General features: G+C 52.5%; 1 protein-coding gene across 5 annotated transcripts in view; it reads left to right on the plus strand.

The window, feature by feature from the left end:
- The first annotated feature begins 1,132 nt into the window (after positions 1-1,132).
- Positions 1,133-23,978, plus strand: part of LOC111151968 (plexin A4) — a 352,303-nt gene continuing 329,457 nt past the window's right edge. For 4 of the 5 annotated variants that reach the window (XM_022510218.1, XM_022510219.1, XM_022510216.1 and 1 more), the window contains exons 1-2: positions 1,197-2,381; positions 18,664-18,846. In XM_022510218.1, coding sequence (XP_022365926.1) covers positions 1,197-2,381; positions 18,664-18,846 — 1,368 coding nt within the window. Of the gene's footprint in view, positions 2,382-18,663; positions 18,847-23,978 lie in introns of all 5 variants that reach the window. The other variant, XM_022510220.1, reaches the window with a different exon arrangement.

The following is a 23,978-nucleotide window of genomic DNA, read 5'->3' on the forward strand; positions in this document are numbered from 1 at the left end:
ATCAAGGATCAGCCCTGTGCACCACTTGGCAGTGGGCAGGTGCAAAGGAGAAGTGTAGGTGTAGACCCAGAGGGCTGGGGCTGTAGGAGACAGCCCTCAGGAAAGGGCTTTCTGAACTATTGTGCTGTGTGTGAACACAGCTGGCGTCCGTCCCCACCGCTCCAGGCTGGGGTGAACGGAGATGGATTAGCGGTGAAGAATGAGAACCTACTGTCAACTTGCACACCCGGGTTTGAATCCACGTCTCCCCCTTACAGCTCTGCAAGTTGTGTAACTTCCTTAAGCTGCAGGCTGGGGACAGCCGTACTGCTGACTTCAGAGGACTTGGTGCCAGCAGGAGATGCCACATGCAAATCAGGTTATTTGTGCAAAGGTTAATATAGGAAATCTTCACAAAGAGTTCCTAAAGGTGTGGCTCCTTAAAAGGCAGAGCGGTATTTGGGGGTAGGAACAGCGAGCCCCGTTACCTCCTCTAGGACCAAGTGGTAGGGGGCAGGAGGTGGTTCACAGAACCTGGAGACAGAGGCGGCATGGGGAGGCATGCCTAGGGTCACTGAGATCTGGGGGTGAGGGTGGCAGCCAGTGAGGCAGCCCACCCCCCATCCTCCTGTCCCCTCCCCTCCCTTCCGGCTTTCTGCTGACCCTCCCGGCTGTGAGCACCACACCAGGCCTGAGGGCAGGCAGCCTGTGCACGCACAGTCCACCCAGGTCAGCCTCCAAGGTACAGAGAAGGGCAGGTAGCAGATCTGGAGGGGCAGCTGGAAGAGTCCCCAGCACTGAAGGGTTTGTACGCTGGAACGAGATGGTCTCTGGAAGGTGCTGGACAGTGATTGTTCCAAAGCCAGGCATCGGGTAGCGAGTGGTTATTGTCCTCATTGTCACCACCATGATCATGGTTATTACCGTTATTGTTATTGTCGAGGTTGCCCTCCTGCCACCCAGCCCTGGCTGTCCCCCGCACGTGTGGCAGCAGAGTCCCTAGGCCTTCAACATCTCTGTGGCAGTTTTCTGTCTCCGCACGAGCAGAGGGCTTTCCCGGTAGAGCCCACCAGCTGCGGGGGGAACTGAGCCGCTATCATTGTTGTCCAATGTCACATCCTTGCTTTCCCCTGCAGGGAGCCTCTCCTCCTGAGTCCTGGCCCTCCGAGGGGACCCTTGTGCCGAGTGCTGCCGTGCCGCAAGGACCCGTTTCTGAAATGAAAGCCATGCCTTGGAACTGGACTTGCCTTCTCTCCCATCTCTTGATGGTGGGGATGGGCTCCTCTACTCTGCTCCCCCGGCAACCCCCACCACCGTCCCCGAAGCGGTCTTTTGTCACATTCCGTGGGGAGCCAGCCGAGGGTTTCAACCACCTGGTGGTGGACGAGAGGACAGGGCACATTTACTTGGGGGCCGTCAACCGGATCTACAAGCTCTCCAGTGACCTGAAGGTCTTGGTGACCCACCAGACAGGGCCGGATGAGGACAACCCCAAGTGTTACCCACCCCGCATCGTCCAGACGTGTAACGAACCACTGACCACCACCAACAATGTCAACAAGATGCTTCTGATAGACTACAAGGAGAACAGGCTCATTGCCTGTGGGAGCCTTTACCAAGGCATCTGCAAGCTTCTCAGGCTTGAGGACCTCTTCAAGCTGGGGGAGCCCTTCCACAAGAAGGAACACTACCTGTCAGGAGTCAACGAGAGCGGCTCCGTCTTTGGAGTGATCGTCTCCTACAGCAACCTGGACGACAAGCTCTTCATCGCCACGGCAGTGGACGGAAAGCCGGAGTACTTCCCTACCATCTCCAGCCGGAAGCTGACCAAGAACTCCGAGGCAGACGGTATGTTTGCTTATGTCTTCCACGATGAATTTGTGGCCTCGATGATTAAGATCCCTTCGGATACCTTCACTGTCATCCCCGACTTTGATATCTACTATGTCTATGGCTTCAGCAGTGGCAATTTTGTCTACTTTTTGACCCTCCAGCCTGAGATGGTGTCTCCACCAGGCTCTACCACCAAGGAACAGGTCTATACCTCCAAGCTTGTGAGGCTCTGCAAGGAGGACACGGCCTTCAACTCCTACGTGGAGGTGCCCATCGGCTGTGAGCGCGGTGGGGTAGAGTACCGCCTGCTGCAGGCCGCCTACCTGTCCAAAGCCGGCGCCATGCTTGCCCGGACCCTTGGAGTCCGTCCGGAGGATGACCTCCTCTTCACTGTCTTCTCCAAGGGCCAGAAGCGGAAAATGAAATCCCTAGATGAGTCGGCCCTGTGCATCTTCATCTTGAAGCAGATCAATGATCGCATTAAGGAGCGGCTGCAGTCCTGCTATCGGGGGGAGGGTACGCTGGACCTAGCCTGGCTCAAGGTGAAGGACATTCCCTGCAGCAGTGCGGTGAGTCAGGGGTGGGCCTGTGGGGTGGAAGAGCAGGGTGTGGCAGGGGAACCCTAGCCTGTGGCTTCCATGGGATGGGAATCACCCATCCCAGTTTGCAAGTGAGACAAGCACATCCCATCTCTGAGTCTCATTGGACTCAGATCAGGGCCAGCTCAAATGTGTTGTGTTGTGTCTCTGACGCTGAGCTTATCAGGGTTGGAGGTAGAGCTGAAAGGTAAATTTCCCATCCAGGGACTTTATTCCATGTTGGCGTGTGGTTATAGGGGAACATGCTTGGAATAAGTGGGGATTCTGTTCTATAGTTATATGCACCAGGCGTTGTTAAGGCCAGATTATCGTGTCCCCTGGTACGAGACATGGACCCATCCTTCCTACTGACTGTGCCTGCAAATCGCTTCCCTGGGAGCTTGGAATGAAACCACTAGTGGGAATAATGGAGCCAGGCATTCTACATTTGGCATAGATCTAGAACTTCAGGAGCATTATGATTTAGTTCCTTGATTATCTTTAGGAAAGGGCAAAATGAGAGCAGAAGTAGGGTAGGAGTCCAGTGCATATAGGGGTGGATGCAGAACTTACTTAGAAGACTGCATTTCTGAAGCATTTTCTGTGTGCTCGGTTCCAGGCAAGAGGCATGCCAAGCAGCCTTGAAACAGTGCTGGGTGACAGAAATGCTGAAGGAAACCGAAAAGAGGTGGGGAATGGAGGGTGGGTTTAGGAGGCCTTCCCAGGGCCTTGCTGGGCAGCCACCGGTGCAGCAGATTGTGGCCCGGCTTGCTGTGGCCGGACTTCTGTTCATCTTGAAAATGATTCCAGTAACTTAGAGGCTCGCTTATGAGCATCTTCTATACCCGTGTCCCCCTCCTTTCCCCGTTTATCATTCACTTAAGAAATCATGAACCTCATTTGAGAAAAATCTATCCTGTGATCTTAATGTAGACAGAAGAAAGGAGAATTCACACACAGGTAGAAGTATGTGATTCTTGAAGGCCAGTCCAACTTCGGTGGAATGCCACATTAGAAAAATGTATCTTTTTTTTTTAAGATTTTATTTATTTACTTGACAGAGAGAGAGATCACAAGTAGGCAGAGAGGCAGGCAGAGAGAGAGAGAGGGGGAAGCAGGCTCCCTGCTGAGCAGAGAGCCCGATGTGGGGCTCGATCCCAGGACTCTGGGATCATGACCTGAGCCGACGGCAGAGGTTTAACCCACTGAGCCACGCAGGTGCCCCAGGAAAATGTATCTTGATTGACTTTAAGAGTCTAAGTTTCCCTTCATGAAGTATAGCTACTTGCCAAACACATCTCAGGGGACACTGGCTCCCGGGCAGCTTGTGGGGAGGTCATTCCTATGGGCACTGGGACTCCGGGGCAGGGGGTGAGGTAGGGGAGATGGAGGAGAAGGAAGGGACTCAGCAACGTTGGTCTTCAGGGCCTTAACATTTAGGCTCAGGCTGTTTTCCAGTGGTGAGTTTTCCAGGTACCTGGGCTGAAACTAAAAGATGCATTTCTTTTTGGAGATCCCATGAAGCCAGAGACCCCTAGTGTCAGAGGGAATGGGAGAGGCACCGTGGGCCAGAGAGGAAGCAATCAGTTGACAGTCTTGGCCAGGCCAGAGAGCAGAGGGGACTCCAATGCAGCCGCTGAGCCCTAGCGGGTGTCATATGTTTGGGAACCTTTGGTTTGGGGCAGTGACTGATCCACTTAGTAGAATCAAGGAGACAGGTTTGTGAACTTGGGGGCCATGGACTTCTCCCAAATGCAGGGTCTAAGGGACAGGCCTGGCACTATGCTGTGTGTGTGTATGATACACATGCGAGCATAGCTCCCTGGGGGGGATACATTAGGAAGCTGGCATGGGGAGGGCCCCTAGAGACCCCCTGGACTGTGCCTTCATTCTGAGGTCCAGCAAGGGAAATGAATGACCCAAGGTCACTAATTTTGGGAAAGAACGGCAGACGTAGCAATTGAGGAACCTCTCCCTTGCTTCTTGAGGGAAATCCCACTTGCACACATGCGTGCACACGCACACACCTACCCACGCGTGTATGCACACACACAGTAAATACTCCCGCTAGCACGCACACACACACACGCACTCCCAAAGTTCAAAAATGCAAGCCTACACTGTGTGCTTATGAACCAGCTAGTTCTTTTGCGATCAGATGGGTTGGCTCTTTTTTTCTGTCATTGCTTTTCTGTTGGAAACTTGCTCAAATTCTGTCTTTTCAGGTGAGGCTTTTGGGAGTAGAATCAGCTGCAGGGATCAGCCTGGCTGCCCACGGGCAGGTGTTTGTCCCGCCCTTGCTCTCTGCCACAATACAAAAAGCAAAGTTCATCATGGAAGTCTGCAGAGCTGCAGGTCCTAAGGCCGCACGGTGGCCTTGGAGAGAACAGAGGGACGACAGCTTTGCAGGACAGGCTAATGCCAGGGCTGGGAGTCATGGAACCAGATAACAAGCTTTTGACTTTTCTTTGGGCTTTAATTAGCCCTTTCAAGCTGAAGGCAAGTTCAGGGCTGAGAGCAGAAAGGAGGAGGCCAGAAACTCCACACCGGGCTGGGCTGTGTCCCCAGCCAGTATAAAAGGCCACGCCAGCTTGTAATGTCAAGTATCAGTTTCCTTTGATTTGGCCGACACTTGGATGGCTTTGCTCTGGTGCTCAGGTGCTCGGCCACAATTCATTTGGCCCCAGCTCAGACCACACATGCCCACCCCACCTCCCCGCCTGCCATCAGCCAGGCCAGAGTCCTGGGCCTCCCCGGGAGGAACCCTCATGGGTGCACCATTTGCAAACCCAGTTTTTCCTCCACCCATTCACGTGGCTTTTTCCCTTGAAGCAAGGATTGACAAGTTGAATCTAGAGTGCTCTTTGGCCTCTGGGTCCAAGATTCCCTGGAGGCCTGTGAAGTGGGACAGATTCTCAGATGGCCTCTGTCCCGTGGCATTCCTTCCGTAAGACAGTGGAGGAGGGAAGCTTGGGCCCAGGAAGTTGACTTTTAAGACCTGTGTTTTGTAGGCTAGGTGTTCCCTGTGGGCTTTATCATAATTACAACCCAAAAAGTTTGAGAAGGTATGATTAGTGGTTCGTTTTTTAAATTGAGATATAACTGACATATGACATTATATTGGTTTCAGATGTATAATGTAACAATCCAATATTTGTATGTATTGCAAAGTGATCACCGTACTAAGTCTGGTTAGCCGCACATAGTTACAAATTTCTTGTGATGAGAGCTTCTAAGATCTATGCTCTTAGCAACTTTCAAGTATACAACACAGTATCTTAACCATGTAGTCACCACGCAGGACATCTCATCCTCAGGACTTAGTTATTTTATGGCTGGAAGTTTGCACTTCTTGAACAGTGATTTTACTGTGTTTTACAGTGTTTTACTGTGCTCCTGTTGTCTTCATTCCCTAAGGATAGGATGCCCATCTTGTGGTGTCCTTCAGGGCCTCCCAGCCCCTGCCATTGCTTGGGATCCCCGTTTCTTCTCCTGATCTTGGGCCTCCAGCCCTCAGAACAGGCAACAGTATAAACCCTGGCCCCTGACCCCCTCACTAGGTCCCAGCTGCCACTCTGGCTGTGTTCAAGGAATGTGGGTGGCATGGGAAGAGAACACAGGTGTGACTTGGGCTGCCACGCCGGGGAGCATTTGTGGGGCCACATGGTGGGCCACGGCCTGATGACCATACAGGAGAAGTGTCACACCGCGAGGCTGGAATCTTAGTCTGCAGGCCCCAGAGAGCTTCCTGTTGTTTTTATTCCAGGTAAATCAGAGAAGGCTGGCAGAGCCCACATCAGAGATAAGGGATGGTGGCCCGGAGTGGCCTCCTCTTGGGACTGGGTCACTGTCAATGTAAAGGCTTAGCAAACACAAACCAAAAAAGTGGGTATTGGGTGTAGAGGATGGAGAAGCAGCCCGGATGTTTTCTGGTGCTTGTGGGTGGGAGATGGCAGTGGATTTCATCTTTGCCTTCTGGCCATTCTTTACCTGTGTCCTGGCTTTCCCAGCTTGAATAGAAAGAGATACCAAGGACAACTGGTCTAATGTCTGAAAATTACCTACAGGTCTCAGGAGGGCATGGGCAGAAAGAGGGTCCTAGAGGCATCAGCCAGGGGTCCTATTCTGTCTTGGAATCAGGGGACTAAAGGCCAACCTGAGGCCCTTTGCTTGTGCACATCCAGGAGGGTTAATGCTAATGATAGAATCTCTGTTTCTGCTGCTCAGCACTGTCTCTGGTCCCTTTTGAAGGCTGTCACACAGGCTTCGCAAAGTGTCTGTCTGCAGAACACAAGATGATTGGCATGAGGAACCCAAGCCAATGGCATCTGTCATGTGCCAGGGCCCTGAGCAGACCAAGGGGACAGCTCCCAGCCTTTTCTTGGAGCCGGACGGTCCTGATCCAGAGTGGGGCAGCTGGGCTGGAGAGTGTGCTCTTGTGGGCCAAGGCTCTTGGGCTCTACATGGGCCGAGTGGCCTGGCCTCCCAGAGTCCCCCAGGCATAGCTATCCATGCCTCCTCAACCTTTCTTCACCTTCTCAGCTAACTCACAGAACACTAGCCCTTCCACTTCCAAATGAATTAATGATTGAAGGAAGCATTTATCAGGCCCTGGCAATGCATCCCCTCCCGGTGGATGCCAAGAACCGTGAAATGACATCAGTGTCCAGGAGCCCAAGGGTCCAGGAGGGAGCTGCTCCCCAGCAGGTGATGATGACCCGTGTAGCAGGAACGATGGCTGTGGTCACAGGAAAGGTCGTCACTCGTGCCACTGTCTTCTTTGAGTTTGGATCCGATTGAGAAGTGGACATGGGAGTCAGGGAGTGTCAGCTTTAGTGCTGATAAAGCTGGATGGGGCAAAAGTCAGCTTCTTCCTCTTCCTCTCAAAACTTGAACTTTGGGTGACCTTCCAATACAAAATGTAGGTGCTTGGGGCAGAAACTATTATCCAGAGTCATTGCCTCACACGGGTCAGGTCTCTGTAGCGGGAGGGGAGAGGGGTGGCCTTCAAGCTGCCTGGTGATCCCCTCGCGGGGGTCCATTTGTATTGGGCTTGACAGTTTCCAGAGGGGTTCATCACCTCCTTTTCTTCCCGTGATGGTGCTGTAGGATAATAGCAAAGGCAACATCCTCTCCAGCGGAGAAACTGGAGGAACAGAAAAGTCAAATACTTCACTCAAGGTCATGGGATTCGTGGACCAGAACCCACTATGCATCCTCATTCTTAGACCTGTGCTCTCCCCAGCAGGGCTTGGTGGTGTGCTAGTAGCATCTAGCAGGGGACAATCTATGGTGCAGAGATTGTCTGGGCGCTACGGGGCACTTACGATCCTGGGGTCCTGGACCCTAGAGCGCTAAGTGCCAGGGAACCCCTCACCACTGCAAGAATTAGAAAAGCCTCTTGCATTTCTGGAAGTCCAGGGTGGAGAACCATTGCCAAACCACATGCCTATCTGACTTGGGGTTCACCCATCAGCCCTGCTCTATCACACACTGTTCACAGAGGCGCGGCGACTGAGATTTTATTTTTAACCCCAAGCATCTCTTCATGCCGGACAGTGGGGAATAGTACAGGAGAACCCAGTTCACAGGGGCCCTTGCTTCAACTCCTATAGGCATTAGTTTGGCAACAAGGCAGCCCTGGGGGGAGACAAGGTCAGCCCTCCACCCTGCCCTGGTCTTGGGCTGGCCTCCCATCCCAGCCTGGATGGTTCTCGGGTTTGTCTGGTGCCAGGGATCCTGAAAAGCCATGAGAGGGAGCATCCGGAATGGTCAGGAGGCCATCCCAGGCTCCAGGGGCTGGTTTTTGCCCGTCCGCTCAGGGTGTTTTCTTGTTCCCAGCCAGCAGGAAGTGTGGCTCTGGTTAGATGGGGTGCATCCTGTTGTTCATGGCGCTAGGCAAGGCTTTCTCCTGCCGCTCAGGCCAGGAACTCCTCTTGTCTGCCCCATGCCTCCTTCCTCGGCTCCATTACATCTGACACACACACGCACACACACACACACGCACACACCAGGCCCACCAAACGTGCTCCCTGCACACCACACTCAAGTCGCAGGCCCCCGACTCACGGGCCCCGGCACTCACGCCCCACCGCCTGCTGACCCAGTACTCCAGACTTCAAGGTCGGCATTTGGGGGCCTGCCACAGTGCAACCCCAGTCTTTACAGAACCACGTGTTCCCTCTCTCCCCTGGGTTTGGCTTCTGTGCTAGGCACACCAGTGAGAAGGCCATCTACCTCCCTCTTTTTGGCCAGCAGGGTTTGCAATAACCGTCATCTCGCAGCTAAGTACACATGGTGCTTTAGGGCCCAGGATGGTGGCTGAGCCTTGGGTGGTGTGCTGGGCCAGGCAAAGGGACACGTCCCCTCAGAATGCCAAAGCCTGTTGAGTCAGCAGGGAGAATGATGGACCCAGGAGACCTCCGAGGCCCTCTCTCAGCTGCTCTCTCTGCTGTGTTCTGCTGTGGAGCTTCTGCTCATCTCCTTAGTCCCTCTCCTCTTCTTTGTGTGACGGATTCTCCACCCACACACTACACGGAGCTGCTAATGCAGCGAGCTCCCTCTCACGTGCACGCACACGCACGCACACGCCCCACACGGCGTGCGGCCGCCCAGCCAGCACCCGCAGCCGGGTCCCTCGTTCAGTGAGCACGCACACCGGCCAGATGTCACGGCCCAGCTCCGCACTCTGGGCCTTTCCAAGCACCGTCATCCTCATGGGGCGGTGTCTTGGCTGGGATTCTGGCTGGAGAGTTCTGGCCTCTGGGTCTCAGCCAGTCCCAGCTCGTGAGAGGCCACTGGGCTCGTAAGCGGCTTCCCTTTCACTTGGAGTCATACATTCCCTCTTCAGGAAGGGGGTGATAAAAATACTATCCCTTTCCTAAAGCCTGTTGAGACTCCTTAGGAAAGAGGACTGCATAGACTTTAATAAGTGACAGGAGACACGGGACACCTTGTGTTTGTAAGCTGCTTTAACATTTCACGGCCCCACCGGTGGGGCCTTTATTCTCCTTCAGTTCTAAGAACCACCTGATGGGATCGAAAGGGACTTAATAACACTGCTAGGATTTCAGACGTGTATTTTTTTCTTCACCAGTATCTGCATTAGAGAGATTTGGGCTGTGCCTAAGCCAAAGGTTACGTTCCATATCCCTGGCCTGGAATGTTCCCTGTTCACTCGCCTGTCCATCCAGCACACGTTATGAATGCTAAGTGAAGGCATCTGAAGGAGAGGTTACATTTCAAGCCGGACCCTCCCTGCCGCTACCTTCAGGTGTCCCTCGGTTTTCGCAAGGCACGAGGGAATGACTGCACGTTGGTGCCAGGTGCTTGATTTTTTCATTAATCAAGTTAGTGGAGAGAAGACAAAAAGACAACTAGGGGAGTTTCCCGTTTGGCCTCTCCGTGTATGTGTCCTCCCCTGGTGGATTGGGCCCCACAGGCTGTCCATGGAGATGAAACGGGATCCGCAGGAGAAGAAAGCCCATGTCTTTCCCAGTCTCGGTGTCATTACTGTGTCTCTGTCAGCGTTCCAAGATATAATGGGATTTGTTTGGCTGATTTATCCCGCGTGCAGGCAACATTACCCAGACTCACACACGGGCCTGAGAAGCAAGAGGGGAAGATGCGCGGCTACAAGAGTGGGGATAATAAAATTTACTCCCACTAACAAGGGAATGGCTGACCCCGTAATTCAGCCTGGCCAGCGGGGCCACTGCCTCCCAGTGCCTGCCAGAAAATGCACAAACTTAATCATCGTGGCGTGCCCTGCTCCAATTATAGCTCTGGTGGCACTGGGGCATCTGGGAGGGGAGAGGGGATGAGGGATTGATGGGCAGTGTGGGCCCTCTTTGCCCTTGGCAAGGAGCCACTGGGCACCTTTGCAGCTAAGGCACAAATGGACAGAAGCAGCACCCAGCGGGGTGCTTGGGACAATTCCCAATGCCAAGAAGCCTTCCCTGGTATCCCCCTTGGGTCCAGCCTCTGCAACTCGGCCTCTGGACTAGCCTCAGCGTGGTTGCCATCTGCAGAACTGGGGTCCTGGTTCTCTTGCTCTGGTCATGTTGTCATGGGCTTGTCTGCTTACCGGAGGGAGAAACCGAGGGCTCTCTGCAGCTGAGCTAATGAGGAGAAGGTCGTGGACCCTATCCTGGGTCGTAGCCGCTCTTTGCCGGCTGCATTCAGCAGTTCCTAGGAGGGGTGCATTGCCACGGCTGACTGTTGGCTACCAGCAGGCCTGCAGAGTGTGCTTGGACTAATGCCTCTCAAAATAGTGGCCTGAGCTTCCTGTTAAAAGGGTAGCTTGTTATGATGATGAGTGAAAGACCACTTAGCTCTCTGGTGGGATGGAGCACAGACAGTCTCAAACACACATAGAAATACTAACATGGGTACAAAAATAAGCATTGCTTTTGGCAAATCACTTCCATGGATTCACAGGTAGTCAAGTGCCTTCAAACAGTGAATGTTTGCATCAGAAGCCACGTACACATATAGAACTCCTACAACATGATGACCTTCTGACCTATATTTTAGTCCCCTCTCTTTTAAGATGCTCAGAAACAGGGCACTTGACTCTTGGGGATGTTGGTGTGATTTGTGGGGTTGTTCTACCAACCCCCAGCCACTTCTCATGAAGTCCCTTCCATAACGGTTTTGTCTAAGTAGGTTATTGGCACTGTGCTTTGCTGGCTTCCCTCCTCTGTCTCCGTACACATTCATTTTCCCTACTATCTCATTGAAGAAGACACAATACAGGAATCATTCTGAGATACTGCATTAGTAATGAAGTGGATGAGACCTCATTCCCTCATTCTGTTTCCAACATCTGAGCTCACCCCCGGGGTGTCAGGGCCAGCCTTCACCTGCTGCAGGACTTACCTGGCTTTCCAGAGCCATGCAGGGTCAGCATGGGCCATGGGCAGACCTTCAGGGGAGGGTTAGAACTCAGAAAAGAGACACGAAATTTTATGGAGGACAGTACAGCAATTGGTGGGTCACATAGCCCAGTTTTGGGGATTGCTTCCTTTGTTGCAGAAACGAGCACTCGGGCACGTGGGCTATTTGATAGAGTAAGAAGATTTTGGTAAGGGTAGACCTAAGCCTACCAAACCTCCTCAAGATGTTTCCACCTCCCTGAGCACTCTGGCTGCTTAATTCTCCGCCTGCCCCAGTCAGAGGGTGCTCAGAGTCCTCCCAGGGGCAGATGCGCGGTGGGCATCAGCCCCTGCTGCATTTATTAACACCTTAGGGGTCAGTGGTCATATTTGAGTTACGGCCCCTGATAAGTGGGTGATTATTGCCTTCTTGTACTGCAGAGTTTTACAGCTGGAGTCCGTATCTGGACCCAAGCTACTTCAGCTTATCTGATCAATATCTCCCTTTAAAAAGAAATCCCATGTGCGTAATTCACTGAGTCCCCATTTCCAGCGGAAGTCTGCTATGGTCAGCTTTCAGGATGCGTGTGTGTGTGTGTGTGTGTGTGTGTGTGTGTGTAAATTAATTAATTAATGGGAAGAATTCAGGGTAGCTAAGCATGAAGAATCCAAGATCTTTTCTTTTCCACATCAGCAGGCACCTCGTGGGCATCCCTCCTCTTTTTCTCCTAACTTACATTCCTTTTCAAAACTTCAGCCCTTGCTTTTCTTTGGGACCGACAGACCCAGGAAGGGAGGAAGTCCTGTTGTAACAATTGGCCAGTGGCCTCCTCCACAGGGCAGAGTTCGTTGCTTCCAGAGGCCCCGGAAAGGCAGAGCCGTCGTGTTGGGTGACAGGAGAAGTGGAGGCAGGGGGTCTTCCCTGAGCAGCCTCTGACCCTGGGATAGCTTCCTTTGGGGGCACCCTATAGCCACCCTGGGGGAGGCCCCTATGTAAGGTCAGCTTTTTTCCTCCAGAGGAAGATTTGGGGTTCTGGTACCATTTTCCCCTCAATGGGTCCCATGGGGGTCATTTCGCTCTGTACGCCTCTATTTCCTCTTCTGTTTAACGGGGCTGTTGGAGTCTAAGATGCTGACTTCTTTGCCTTCTCTGAGCCCACCGAGGGGTGAAAGCCTGGCGTGCTCTGTGCTGGCTGGAGCACTCAGAGCTGAGCCTGCGCATGGCCTCTCCTGAAAGCCGCGATGCTTCCCTGGGCCTGCTCTACCTCTAGCACTGTGTATGCAGCTGAGGCAGGACACGGATGACCTTGTCCGAGTCGTGTCCCAGGTCTGTCTCCCCCAGCGGGAAAGGAGCAGAAACAGATGAGATGTTTCCATGTGTGTATTTTTGGGTCCTTACCTAGGCCTTTGTCTACTTGTCCCTTCCTACACGTTCTCAAGCATTATAATGAGTGAGGAACAGTAAATAGTGTTGTCGTCACTTACTGCCCCAGCTTCCCGTCATAGAGACAGGAGATCCAATAACCTAAGATACCAAAAGTGTGAGGGAAAAAGGCCGAACAAAAGCCTCTTCAGTGGGTGAGCTTGGGCAAGTCTCTGGTACCTTCTCCCCCGTGTGATGGTCTGGCCTTCCAGCAATGGGGGTGAGCCTGGGGTCTGCATGGGGCTAGGTGCTATTTTTGCATTTAGGAAAGGCAGGGGTGCTGGTTTGGTCCCAGATGGAAGGGCTCCTCTCTTTGGTGGATCAGGAGCTGCCCACAGAGTAAGGGAGGATCAGGTCTGACTTTGTAGCCTCCATCCCAGGCCCAAGTTTACTCCTGCCGACTGGAGCAGTTGGCCGCTGCCTCCCCTTTTGGAGGGGTTGGCTGCATCTGTCCATCCCTGCTGGCTCACCTGGTCGGCCTCTTTCAGATCAATTCGGGATATTTGTAAACAGCCGATGCCTGGGGTAGGAGGGGTGGCCTGTGGCTATGGAAGAGGCCATGTCCTAGAACTGAGCTAATTGGCCCACAGAGGGATGGACCTGGTGACCTTTACCTCATTAGCACCACATTTGGATCACTGAGCTCTGGCCTAGTTCTGACCTTTCCATACTAAGGACTCGATTTGGGGCTTCTGCCAAGGTGGGGCATCTGAGGGCTGGCCTAAGACCACCCCACCGGGTAGGGGAGCTGCCTGGACTGCACCAGCCAAAGTGAGAAGCAGGTTCAGGACCAGGTCCCTGGCCGCCTCATCGCCCAAGGCCTTCCAGGTGGCTTGGCCCAGGGGTCAGGGTGACAGCTTCCTTATGAGTCTGTCACCAGGGCACGGGGCTGGGACGGTGCCAAGGAGCTGTCTCCCAGGTCCGCTGTCTTCCTCCACCCTCACCAGAGTCTCCACAGAGACCCCCAGACACCTCTGGGGTCCTCGGCTGACCTTTTCGCAGCTCTGCCCCAGGAGCCTGGGGAGGCGGCTGGAGGAAGGATGCCGGCAGAATTAAAACCCCCTTTCCATGGAATGATAGAGCTTTTCAGAGTGCCAGGCTCTCTGCAGAGTGGGAGCAATTTCCCCGTAATTGGTAACGTAACCGTAACTGCTCTGTCATTTGTATGTAGCGACACGTAATTGCACGGTAACCTTTGCCGCTGCGCACGAGGGAAGTGCGGTGAGCTATTAGATTGTAATTTGGAGTGTCAGCTCCAGCTCTCCCCGCCACCTCTGCCGCCACCACCACTCGGGAGGCCGCCAGGGAGCCTCTACCTCTGGGTCCTGCGGGCCCTGCTTCTGAGCCGCTAGGCTGTCTCCTCCTACACCTGCCTGGGCTGTGCCGCCTTCAGCAAGGCCCGGACCTCTGAGGGGGTCTCATGTCAGTGCTTCTCAAACCTGGCGAACGGCCACGTCACCTACCTGGGAAGGTGTTAAGATGCAGGTCTCTGAGCCTCGCTCCCAGAGTTCCTGATCCAGTAGATCCGGGGTTGGTTCGAGAGTTTGCATTTCTCATACATAGCATGAAATGTTCTAGATCTTACCCCATTCCTCTGTTCCTTCCTTCAGCCTCATAGGCCTTATAGATCTGTAGGAAGTACCACTTTTGCTATTTCATCTTGTTGACATTAGGCCCTCTGACTGTGGTTTAGCACCGCTCTGACGTAGAGACCATGAATTTCCCCCCAAACAGGAGACTCACAGAGGTTGTCGGAATTGTCTAAGGATGACAAACGATGAGAGTGAACAGTCCCATGGCACCAAGTGCCAGACTGTGTTCTACGTGTATTAAATCATTTAATCCTTACCACAGCATTAGGAAGTATATACTCGTATATCCCCATTTTACCAACAAGAAGCTGAGGCACAGAGAAGTTAGATACCTTGCCCAAGGTCACACAGCATTAAGTGGTAGAGTTGGGGTCCAAACCGAGGCATTCTGATTGTAGGGCCACGGTGTTAACTATGGGGAAAGTCAGGCTTTCATTTTCTCTTCCATCCTTCCATCCATTCATCTATCCTTCCTTCCATTTAACACATGTCTTAACCTACCATGAACCAGGAACTAAGCTCAGGGTACACAGACACCTAAAACATGGTCCTGTCCTTGAGCTCATGGTCCCTGGAATCCAGTGGACCACAGGTTTTAATTTATAAGCCATGCAACCAAGAGGACATTTGTGGAGACCAGATTTGGGATCCTCCTGATCGGGGCAGAAGGGTGGAACCCTGGCTAAGGCTTGAACAGAGAACCCTGTCTGTTCACAGGTTTGCCCAAGTAGGCACCACATATATTCCCATGGGACAGAACCTTATTTTTTTCCTTGGTGAGAATGAAGTTGCTGTCTAACAAACAAGCATTATAACAATGGCCCGAGCTCATTTGTGTGCATTTGTGGAGCAGCTGAGGGAGAGGTGTGCCTGGGCATCTGATTACACTGGGGTGCGGTCCACTCTTGCTTCCTCTGGTTGCTGCTCTCATCTTGCTGTTAATGGGGCCCAGGGGAGAGCTGGGCCAGGGTAAGAGCAGACACTCTCCTCCCCCATTGCCCATGGTGTTCTGGAATCCACGCCAGCCCTCACCTGTCGAAGGCTTTCACCAATTAGCCTTTCCTTCCAGGGCCCACATGGCCCTGGCATCTGCCCCTTACACCTCAGCCTCCCCGGTCTGTGGTCCCTATGGGGTCCCCTCCCCCCGCCCAGTGCTCTAATTGCCCCGTGGCCGAAGCTCAGACCCGGCATGGTGGTGTCCTTAGGGAGCCTGCACTGGTCAGAGGCATTCTAAGTCCCTGCAGCCATCCTACCTCCTTCTGGACAGAATTCCCATTAAAAAAACGAATATGAAATGTCATCTCAAATTGACAAAGTGGCTTTCCCGTTTAGCCAGTATCTTCACACCTGCTTTCTCACCTGGCCCTCGGGACAGTCCGGTCTTCCTGTTCTATAGTCAAGGGAAGGAAAGCTCAGAGAACAGGAGGGGACTATGCCAAGTTGTATAGTTTGGAAGCGGGCCGTGCATGTGAACCCGAGTCCTGTGTTTTTTCTGCTACTTCAATGTTAAAAATTACAACATTCCAAACATCCCCCACCATTGCACCTGCTTCGAGGAAACAAAGAGTCAGCCCATCGTGCCACAGCTGGGGGACCTTAGCCTCCATGTGGACCTGGACTGCACCTGGTCCAAGGCCTTGATCACACCTTTATCACCTGGAGCCCTATTTAGAGGGAGAAACCGATCCATGGGGGGAGGGGCGGGCTCGGGAGAAAGCCATCATTGTCCCCGGGATCCCAATGCCCCATTAGGAACCCCACCTGTGGCCTTGGCCTTATTTGAGTCTGATGACAGCACCATGAATTGGGCGGTGTGGGGGATGACGGTCAAGTGCAGGTGAGCAGACCACCTGCCTCCTGACTGGGCCTTTCAGGAAGCCGTCCTGAGCCGGGGATGGACAGAGCCCTCGCCACCGGGCTGCCAGGCTGAGCTGTCCTCGCTTCCTTTCCACTGAAAACTTTCCTCCCTGGGCCCCTTGCCACTAAGTTGCCAGAGTGGCAGAGACTTGGTGCATCTGAGCAAGCCATGATTTCATGCTGCACTTGGCCAAATACATATGCTCTTTTTGTAAGTGATTATTTATTGGTTTGTGTTCTGCCCAGCCAAGGGCAGGAACTGTATTCGGTCACTGGCCACTCAGAAATGTGGTTCTGGGGGCTGAGCAGCCTCAGGTTCTGCCACGTCCCTGAGGTACACGTTTGTGCCAAGGGTGGCGGGAGAATGTCAAACCTGGCTTGCCTTGCTCCCTGCCTCAGTTTCTCCTTGTGCCGCATGGATAATCACCCAGCCTCCTCTCCTTGGAAAATGGATCACAATGGCAAAAGTCCCTGCGGCACAGCTTGAGGTTGAGAAAGTCAGGCATGAGGGCTCCCTAGGGAATGGAGGCAGGAACAGGCAAGGCCACGAGGAATCCCAGCATGCCCCAGGCTGCCCTTGGCATGCCTGCCGGGTCATACTGCTGCTACGTCCAGCAGGGAGAAGGCACCATCTTGCTTTATCTGGGTTTTTCTTCCTTCTTTTCTTTTTATCCCTTTTACCTTCCATCACCTGTCTCCCCCCCACCCCCAATCTCCTCATTTTAGGAAAGAACCATAAAGATGCAACTAGACCTTGAAAGCTCCCTCCTAACTTTGACTTCTGTATTGTGTCTGTGAGGGGGAGCCGTTGGGGGCTGTGTTTGGCCTGGGGTATGGGACCAGACCACGCAAGGAAGGCCAGAGGGGATCAAAGACATGATACAGACATCTGCTCGGCACGTGGCCTGCCTGGGCCTGCCCCTGCTCGCCCCAGCTCTGCCACAGCTGCCCCCTTGATAAGGAGGGGGGGAAAGTCACAGAGAGGTTTTAGATGCTCAGCACGTTGTCTTCCCTGAGATGGACAATGCCTGTCACCCCCACCCCCACCCTGGGAAGGAGCTGAGGGGCCCCCTGAGTCCCTGGAAAGCTGAGCTGGCCACTTTCACACAGCTCCATTGGCAAGAGCCCACCTGCTGGTTCTCCAGATGCCTTTTCCTTTGGCTGGATTGAAGCCTTTAAAAAAGTGACACCTTGGATTTTATTTCACTCCTTTTTCTGCAAAGTCCAAAGACGTTTACAGGCGAGAGCTCTATAGGCTTTATGGAAACCCATCAAAAAGCAGGGCTTGTTTCCTTCATCTTTATAGAGTGGAAAATAAAAGCACGGGAAGACGGAATAACTCTTCTAAGGCCACACAGTTCTTCTAAGAAGGAGGGAGAAGCCGGCGTAGGTGCCTAGAGCTTTTGGAGAGCCAGAGCTGCTCGGTGGGGACGTTGGGGGCTCCGCGCTGCCATGGCAAGGTCGTCTCCACTCCCCGGTGGGACAGTACCCAGCTGTGACCCTGTGCTCACCTGCGGATCTGGTAGCCTGGAATAAAACAAGGAGAGATTTGGCTGAAACTCCATGGGGAAAATGGTCCAAAGGTTTTTGCTGTTGGGTTTGTCCCAGCTTCTGCTCCTAGGATTGTCCAGGATATCTGGGGTATCTGGGGGACACACTCTTTAAGGAATGCTCACAGGTGTTCTAGTGATTTTAGGGAATACAACATTTGGGAAAGGCTAAAAGAATGTTAGACATATTTCTTCTTAAAAAGACTTTTCAGACCTTTACTGTAACTAATCATTACGAGTCTCTTACATGGTGTTAGAACATACTGTGTTTCAGTATTAAATTATTTACTCAAGGAGCCCTGTTTGGTAGAGCATCTTGGCGGGGTGGTGAGGGGGAGATTTTGACTTCCACAGAAGACACTTCAGGACATGCTGGTGTAGGTATGACAATGCCAGGGTTGCCCCTGTTTACCACGCCTTTAAAAAAGAGCAGGGAGTCTGAGATGGGGCATCATGAGGCACTAGTGTGACTTGCTGAGTTCCTTCCAGAACCTTCCATTTCTCCTATTTCTCTCTCCCCAACTGACTGCAGCTGCCTCTGTCATGGTATTGTCATTCACGTGTTAATGTTTCTAGTTCTCTGTTCTACGCTCTCGAGTCCTCATTTGTGTGTCTGCTCAACTCAGTTGTAAGTGCGGAGGCCACGTTCCCTCTGGAGCCCACACTCACGCGTGCTGACCCAGGGCTCGCTGGTGTGATGGTGATGAAGGACAATCTTAGCTACAAACATGGCGCCTGGAGGTGGAGCAGAGAGACCACGGAGGCCAGGAGAGGAAAGAGACTCTCGGGACCTGTGTTTTTCTCACCATGGTCCTGCCACCTGCTTAGGCTGGCTGTTGACAAGCCACCTGGTTTCTCTGGATCGGAGTTTTTCGTGTAAAAAAGGATTCTTCTAGCCCAAGAAGTTCCCTGACTCAGTACGTCAGCTTATTGCCTGGTTGCTCCCTCCTAATGTTTCTCCTTTTTAATTTTCAGCTCTTAACCATTGATGATAATTTCTGTGGTCTGGATATGAATGCCCCCCTGGGCGTGTCGGAGATGGTGCGCGGCATTCCCGTCTTCACGGAGGACAGGGACCGCATGACTTCTGTCATCGCATACGTCTATAAGAACCACTCTCTGGCCTTCGTGGGCACCAAAAACGGCAAGCTGAAGAAGGTAGGAAAGAGGTGTATCATTCTGGTTATTCTGAAGGTGATCGATCCCCGCGGGGACGGGTGCCATCTGCGCTGTTTTACTACTTTGGCCCTGGTGGACCGGTGATGTGAATTTGAGCTCAGGAGCTATGTCGCTCTTGAGGTCACGGGTGATGCTCTCTCCCTTCTCTCCCTCTGTGCGGAGGGTCACTGTGGGAATCACAGTGGGAGAGCGTGGACATGCACCTCTCCTCTGCGGCTGGTGTGCACGTGGGGAGTTAGCCCAGCCTTGCGAGGCCGTCCTAGATGGCGTGTTCTCTCCAGCTTGGGTCTGTGCCCTAAACGCAAAGGCTTTCTAAGGCCGGGTGGTTGGGGAAGGTGGGCAGGAGCAAGTTCCGTACCTGTTCCTCTCGTTTTGGCCCTTTTGAGTGGTGCCTCCATCTGGATTCGTGCAGGGAAACAGATGGAGGAAAGTGCAGGACCTGCTGGAGTTGCTGACGGGGCTGAGTCAGATTGTGGGATGAGGAAATTGTGGGTACTGTGGGGGCATAGAAATTACTTGAGGCGGAGTAGAACGGTGTGATCTGGGACAGGAGCTTTTCCTCGTCGCTCTCCAGAAGCTTGCTAGCCTCGGGGTACTGGGTGATGTTGGCGCATCAGCAGTGTTGGGGGCACGCTTCCATCCAACTTTCTTGTCTCAACCCCCCTCTGCTCAGGCTTCTCATCTCAGTGACTTGGAGGTGGTGCCCCCTGGATGGGATCCAAAGCCTTCCTGAGACAACCCGTACCTCCTGTTTTGTGTTGGCTGATATTTACGCTTCAGTCTTGTCCCAGGGAAGTATCGGTGAATCCATGTGAAACTCCTGCTTGTCTGATTTAGACTTGCCTTGGAATTCTCTGGGTATTGTGTGATTCCACATCGGGCACTGCCCGATCTGAGACAGCTTCAAGCTCTACTTTCTCTTTGCTGCGTTTCTGGGTATCAGCTCCACGCGGTCAAGGAGACAGGGTCTCGGCAATTCTAGAAGACTTTGTCTACTCTCCCATCCTACCATGTAACAGCCCGGCCATCATTTCTTTCTTTAAATTCTACAGGAACAGGCGGTGGGGCTGGAGTGTGAGAGTACAGAGGGAGGGAGGCGGGGAGAGGTGTGTGTGAGGTGGGGGATGTGTGGGGAGTAGTGACACGGGGAGTATCTGGAAGAGGAAGCCTGTGCTGGTGAAATGCCATGAGGCACCACAAGGCTGATGCGGGCGGTATGCCACCGTCTGCTACTACCCGGAGGGCTCACCGTGACGCTGTAGTGTAGGGCCTCACGTGTCCCATACACGATGCGTGTAACCGCCATCTACATAGCTTTAAGAACTATATTTCAGGGTTCTCTGCCTTTCTGCAAAGACTCGATTAAACATAAGTGAACATTTTGCTCCTGCCCTGGCATCTTGGGATGATTTTGGCTCATGCCTTGAGCCGAACCTTGTGGACGCCCCAGAAGGTTCCACCTGTGACACACAGGTGTGTTGTCCTGTCGCAGCTCCTGTTGGGTGGGGCCGCCTCCCGCCTCTCCGTCTAGGCACGGGAGCCTGGGCTGACTCCGCTATCTCCTCTTCCCTCTGTCTGTGGCTTCCAGCTTCCTGTGAGGCATCAGACATCCAAACCGGTGGAAGTTGTATCCGAGAAGCCTCAGAATAAACAGAGGAGGGAAGAGCCTGGGCTTTGGAGCAGGGGTTTCAAGAGTGTTTCTGTTGGATGCTCAGATGATTTCATTCTTTATTCTGATTCGGTGAATTTGGTTTGCTAGAAAAGTGAGTTCTAAACCTCAAAGGCATTCCCATATGCGGTTCGTACAATGAGATGTCTGTTGACCTGCTTCACCTGGCCCAACGGGTAAATAAGCACTTTGGAGAGTAAAATGTAAGCAAGACAATTTGGGGTGCCTTCGCTCTTGTCTCTAGTGAGCCCAATCTCAGTGCAGTGGAGAAGTGACTTACCACAATGCGCTAGAAGATTCGCCACCACTGAACTTCCTACCCCGTGCTGTAGGATCATTTATTTGCTAGCAAGACTGCGTAAATAGATCCTGTAGGAGGCTTTTTCTCTTTCCCCTTGGTCATTGTCTGAGCTGGTGTCAGTGAAATAAACATTGGGAGTTCAGCGCACATAATAGAACAGACAGTTATTTTCTCTTGAGGGAGAGAAAGAGACATGGTTCCCGGCCACGGCCACATGGTAAACCCAAGGCAGTCAACTTGCAGATGCGTGCTGTTGGTCAGAGGGTGGCCTGAGGTCAGTAGGGACTTGCTCCCCAGCACCCATGGAAGCCTGGCCCCTGATGGGGAGGTCAGAGTGCGGCACAGCTCCAGTGGGCTGAGCACATGCGCGGTGCGCAGAGGCAATGCTCATAGGGTGGGCTGTAGGCAGAGCCTTACCTTCAAGCATCCCCAGAGCTCACCCGGGCCAGCAAGGACAGGCAACACCTGACCAGGAGGCTTGGGGCTTTATAAACCTCAGGCTGGCATTTCCCATTTTTCTTTTTTTTTCCTTTGGGGAGTTTAAATAAGAACAGTTCTGTTTCAGCCACCTGGGATGTTCCGTTTAATTTCCAGAGCAACGATGGGATCTTTGAAGCGTAAATATTTGAGAGGTAAGAGCAGAGGGTCATGTAGCGGGGAGAACAAGCCAGCACACCCTCCTGGGGAAAGCCGGGCCATCGGGGCAGCCAAACTTTCTGTTCCACGAGCCCAGAGTGGCAGGCTTTTAAACAGTTTTGCTGGAGCCCGGCTACGGCTGCTGCAAGCTCAGCATCACTGGCCCAGGGGACGGTTTGAGTTGTGACAGGAAGGCTGGGCTGCCGACTCTGTTGTTTGAAATAATAAAAAGCAAAACTGGCCAGTTTATTTATTTTTTCGGAACAATAGAATCCGCCCCCACCGCTCCGCTCGCTGAGCACCACTCCCCTTTCCTTGCCAGCATTCTGTATTGCCTTTCCCAGAGGCTATCAAACCACATCCACCTTTGGGGCAGAGGCCCAGCCGTGAAATGCTTTGGGGCTGTAAGAGGATTTTGCGGGAAGTTTTGTGAGCTGCTGAAATCAGGGGGTGAAAATAATGGAAATCATACTGTAGCCGTAATTACAGAGTTGTCTTCTCTGAGCCCTGTAATAATCTCCCGTGTGTATCAAAGGCCATGCAGTGTTCTTTGCCATATGACAGGTGACTCGAGATGGGGAGGGTAGGTGGGAGGTCTGGGGGCTTTGCTGTGGGTTTCCAGGGTCTGGGAGCTAAACTGTAGTGATCCATAGGGAGCCCTCGAAATGACTGACTTTTCCTTTTGTTGGAAGGGTGTGGGTCCTTGTCATTTGCAACCTCGCCTCTGATGACCATAATTTCACTCCTTTCGTGCACACATCACATGAGGCAGAGGGAAAGGAGGTGAGGAAAGTGCCAATTTGGATGTCTTTTATGTTTTCTGGGGTGTGTGTGTGTGTGTGTGTGTGTGTGTGTGTTATGGCGGTATGGGCAGCTTTTCCATGGCGAGCATTATAGGCAAGTGCTGTTAAGAAACGTGGCATATAAATACCACAGTCACCAGGAAATACTTAAGAACTTAGAAATAATCTACAGACTGTTAAAATTTCAACTCCAGGTTAAAAGACAAACATCCCGGTCTGCTTTAGGGTGTCTGTATAAACCTAAAAATCTTTGTCCCAAGTTGGGGCAATGAAGCCAGCGTTGCCTCAGATGAACAGAAATCTCCGCTTAACTCTTGGGGCCAGAACCCTCTCTCCTTGCCTCTTGCCCTCCTACCACTAAGTGATCATACTTTATGGCTGCTGTTCAGCGGTGAATTACCACCTGACATTAGTGGGAGAGACTAATGTTCATCATGAGCCAAAACATCATAAACTCCCACTTGAGGTGTGATTGCTCCTTTCATTTTGTGATTGCATCGTTCCTGAGCATTTAGCTAGGTTAAACTGTTCACACGTAAGGGGCGGAGTGCTTTGTGGATACTGGTTAAGCAGAACTCGGGCTGGTCTGAGCCTTGACTTGTGGTAGGATACATACACAAGTGCGTGATGAGCCAAGCCTTACCAGCCTCTCTTGATAGGAATTCAGTGCATGTCAGGTGGGAGCATCAACGGGAGTGGATACCATGAAAATCATTCTTATTGAGAATTATTATGCACATTAACATAATCTGCCTAATTTCTTTTCCTTGAACCTATTTTGAAGTTGATGTGCTTGTGTTCCCCACCTCCACATCCTGACCACGGGTCCAGAAAGACCACCAAACGGGAGTGGAGTGGGGTAGAGGGAGAACCACCTGGGTCTATATCCTTTTGACCATAAGTTCTCAGGAATGGATGTTCCGTGTGTGTGTGTGTGTGTGTGTGTGTGTGTGTGTGTGTGTGTGCAATGCTCAAGCCACAGAACCATGTCAGATCAGAGATGTGTAGCTACTGCTTTGCAGCTTCCTAAATGTATCTGAGAATTCTTAACACTCACTGGAGATTTGAATCAACTTTAAAAAAGAAATTTATGCCATCGGTAGGACTCCAAACGAGTGAAGGCATCATGAAATCAAATGGAGATGTCATGTTGGAAGTCCCACTTGCCCAAGGACCCGGAGATTAGAGCAGAGGTGCGTTGCCTGGTACAGGATTTGGTCAGTGTACTCTTTCAGAAGTCTCTTCACACAGAGCTGCTGGCTGCTTTGCATGTGGTTAGATACTCAAGCAGGAAGGAAAAGAAATACGGAAGAATCAATGCTGGACAGTTTCTGTTGTGGAAAAAGACCATCAAAGCATTTTTGTTTGATTGTGTTGCGGAGTTGTTTCTGCAATTCCCACTGCTGGTTTGGCAAATTTGGAGCCTGTGGGCACGTGAGGCTGTGGGGTAAGTGGAGAGGAGCTGAGGTTGAAGGTGTCAAAGACAGAAGAGCACCACAGATGTTCGGGGGGGGGGGGGGGGGGGGGTCGGGAGGCTTGTTCCTTCTACTCACCTCGCATCTCAGCGGGGTGGAGTCCTCTGTCCTTAGTCCTTCAAGCCTGGGGACACCAGGACTGGTCTTCAGACGGACCTCACCTCATGCCAACTGCCCACTTCTGGTCCACCTCCCACCTTGTGCAGTTGCCCCCGCTGGGGTATAAG

The sequence above is a fragment of the Enhydra lutris genome, unplaced genomic scaffold, assembly GCF_002288905.1.
Source record: "Enhydra lutris kenyoni isolate GAN:26980312 unplaced genomic scaffold, ASM228890v2 scaffoldscaffold27, whole genome shotgun sequence".
Taxonomy (NCBI): domain Eukaryota; kingdom Metazoa; phylum Chordata; class Mammalia; order Carnivora; family Mustelidae; genus Enhydra; species Enhydra lutris.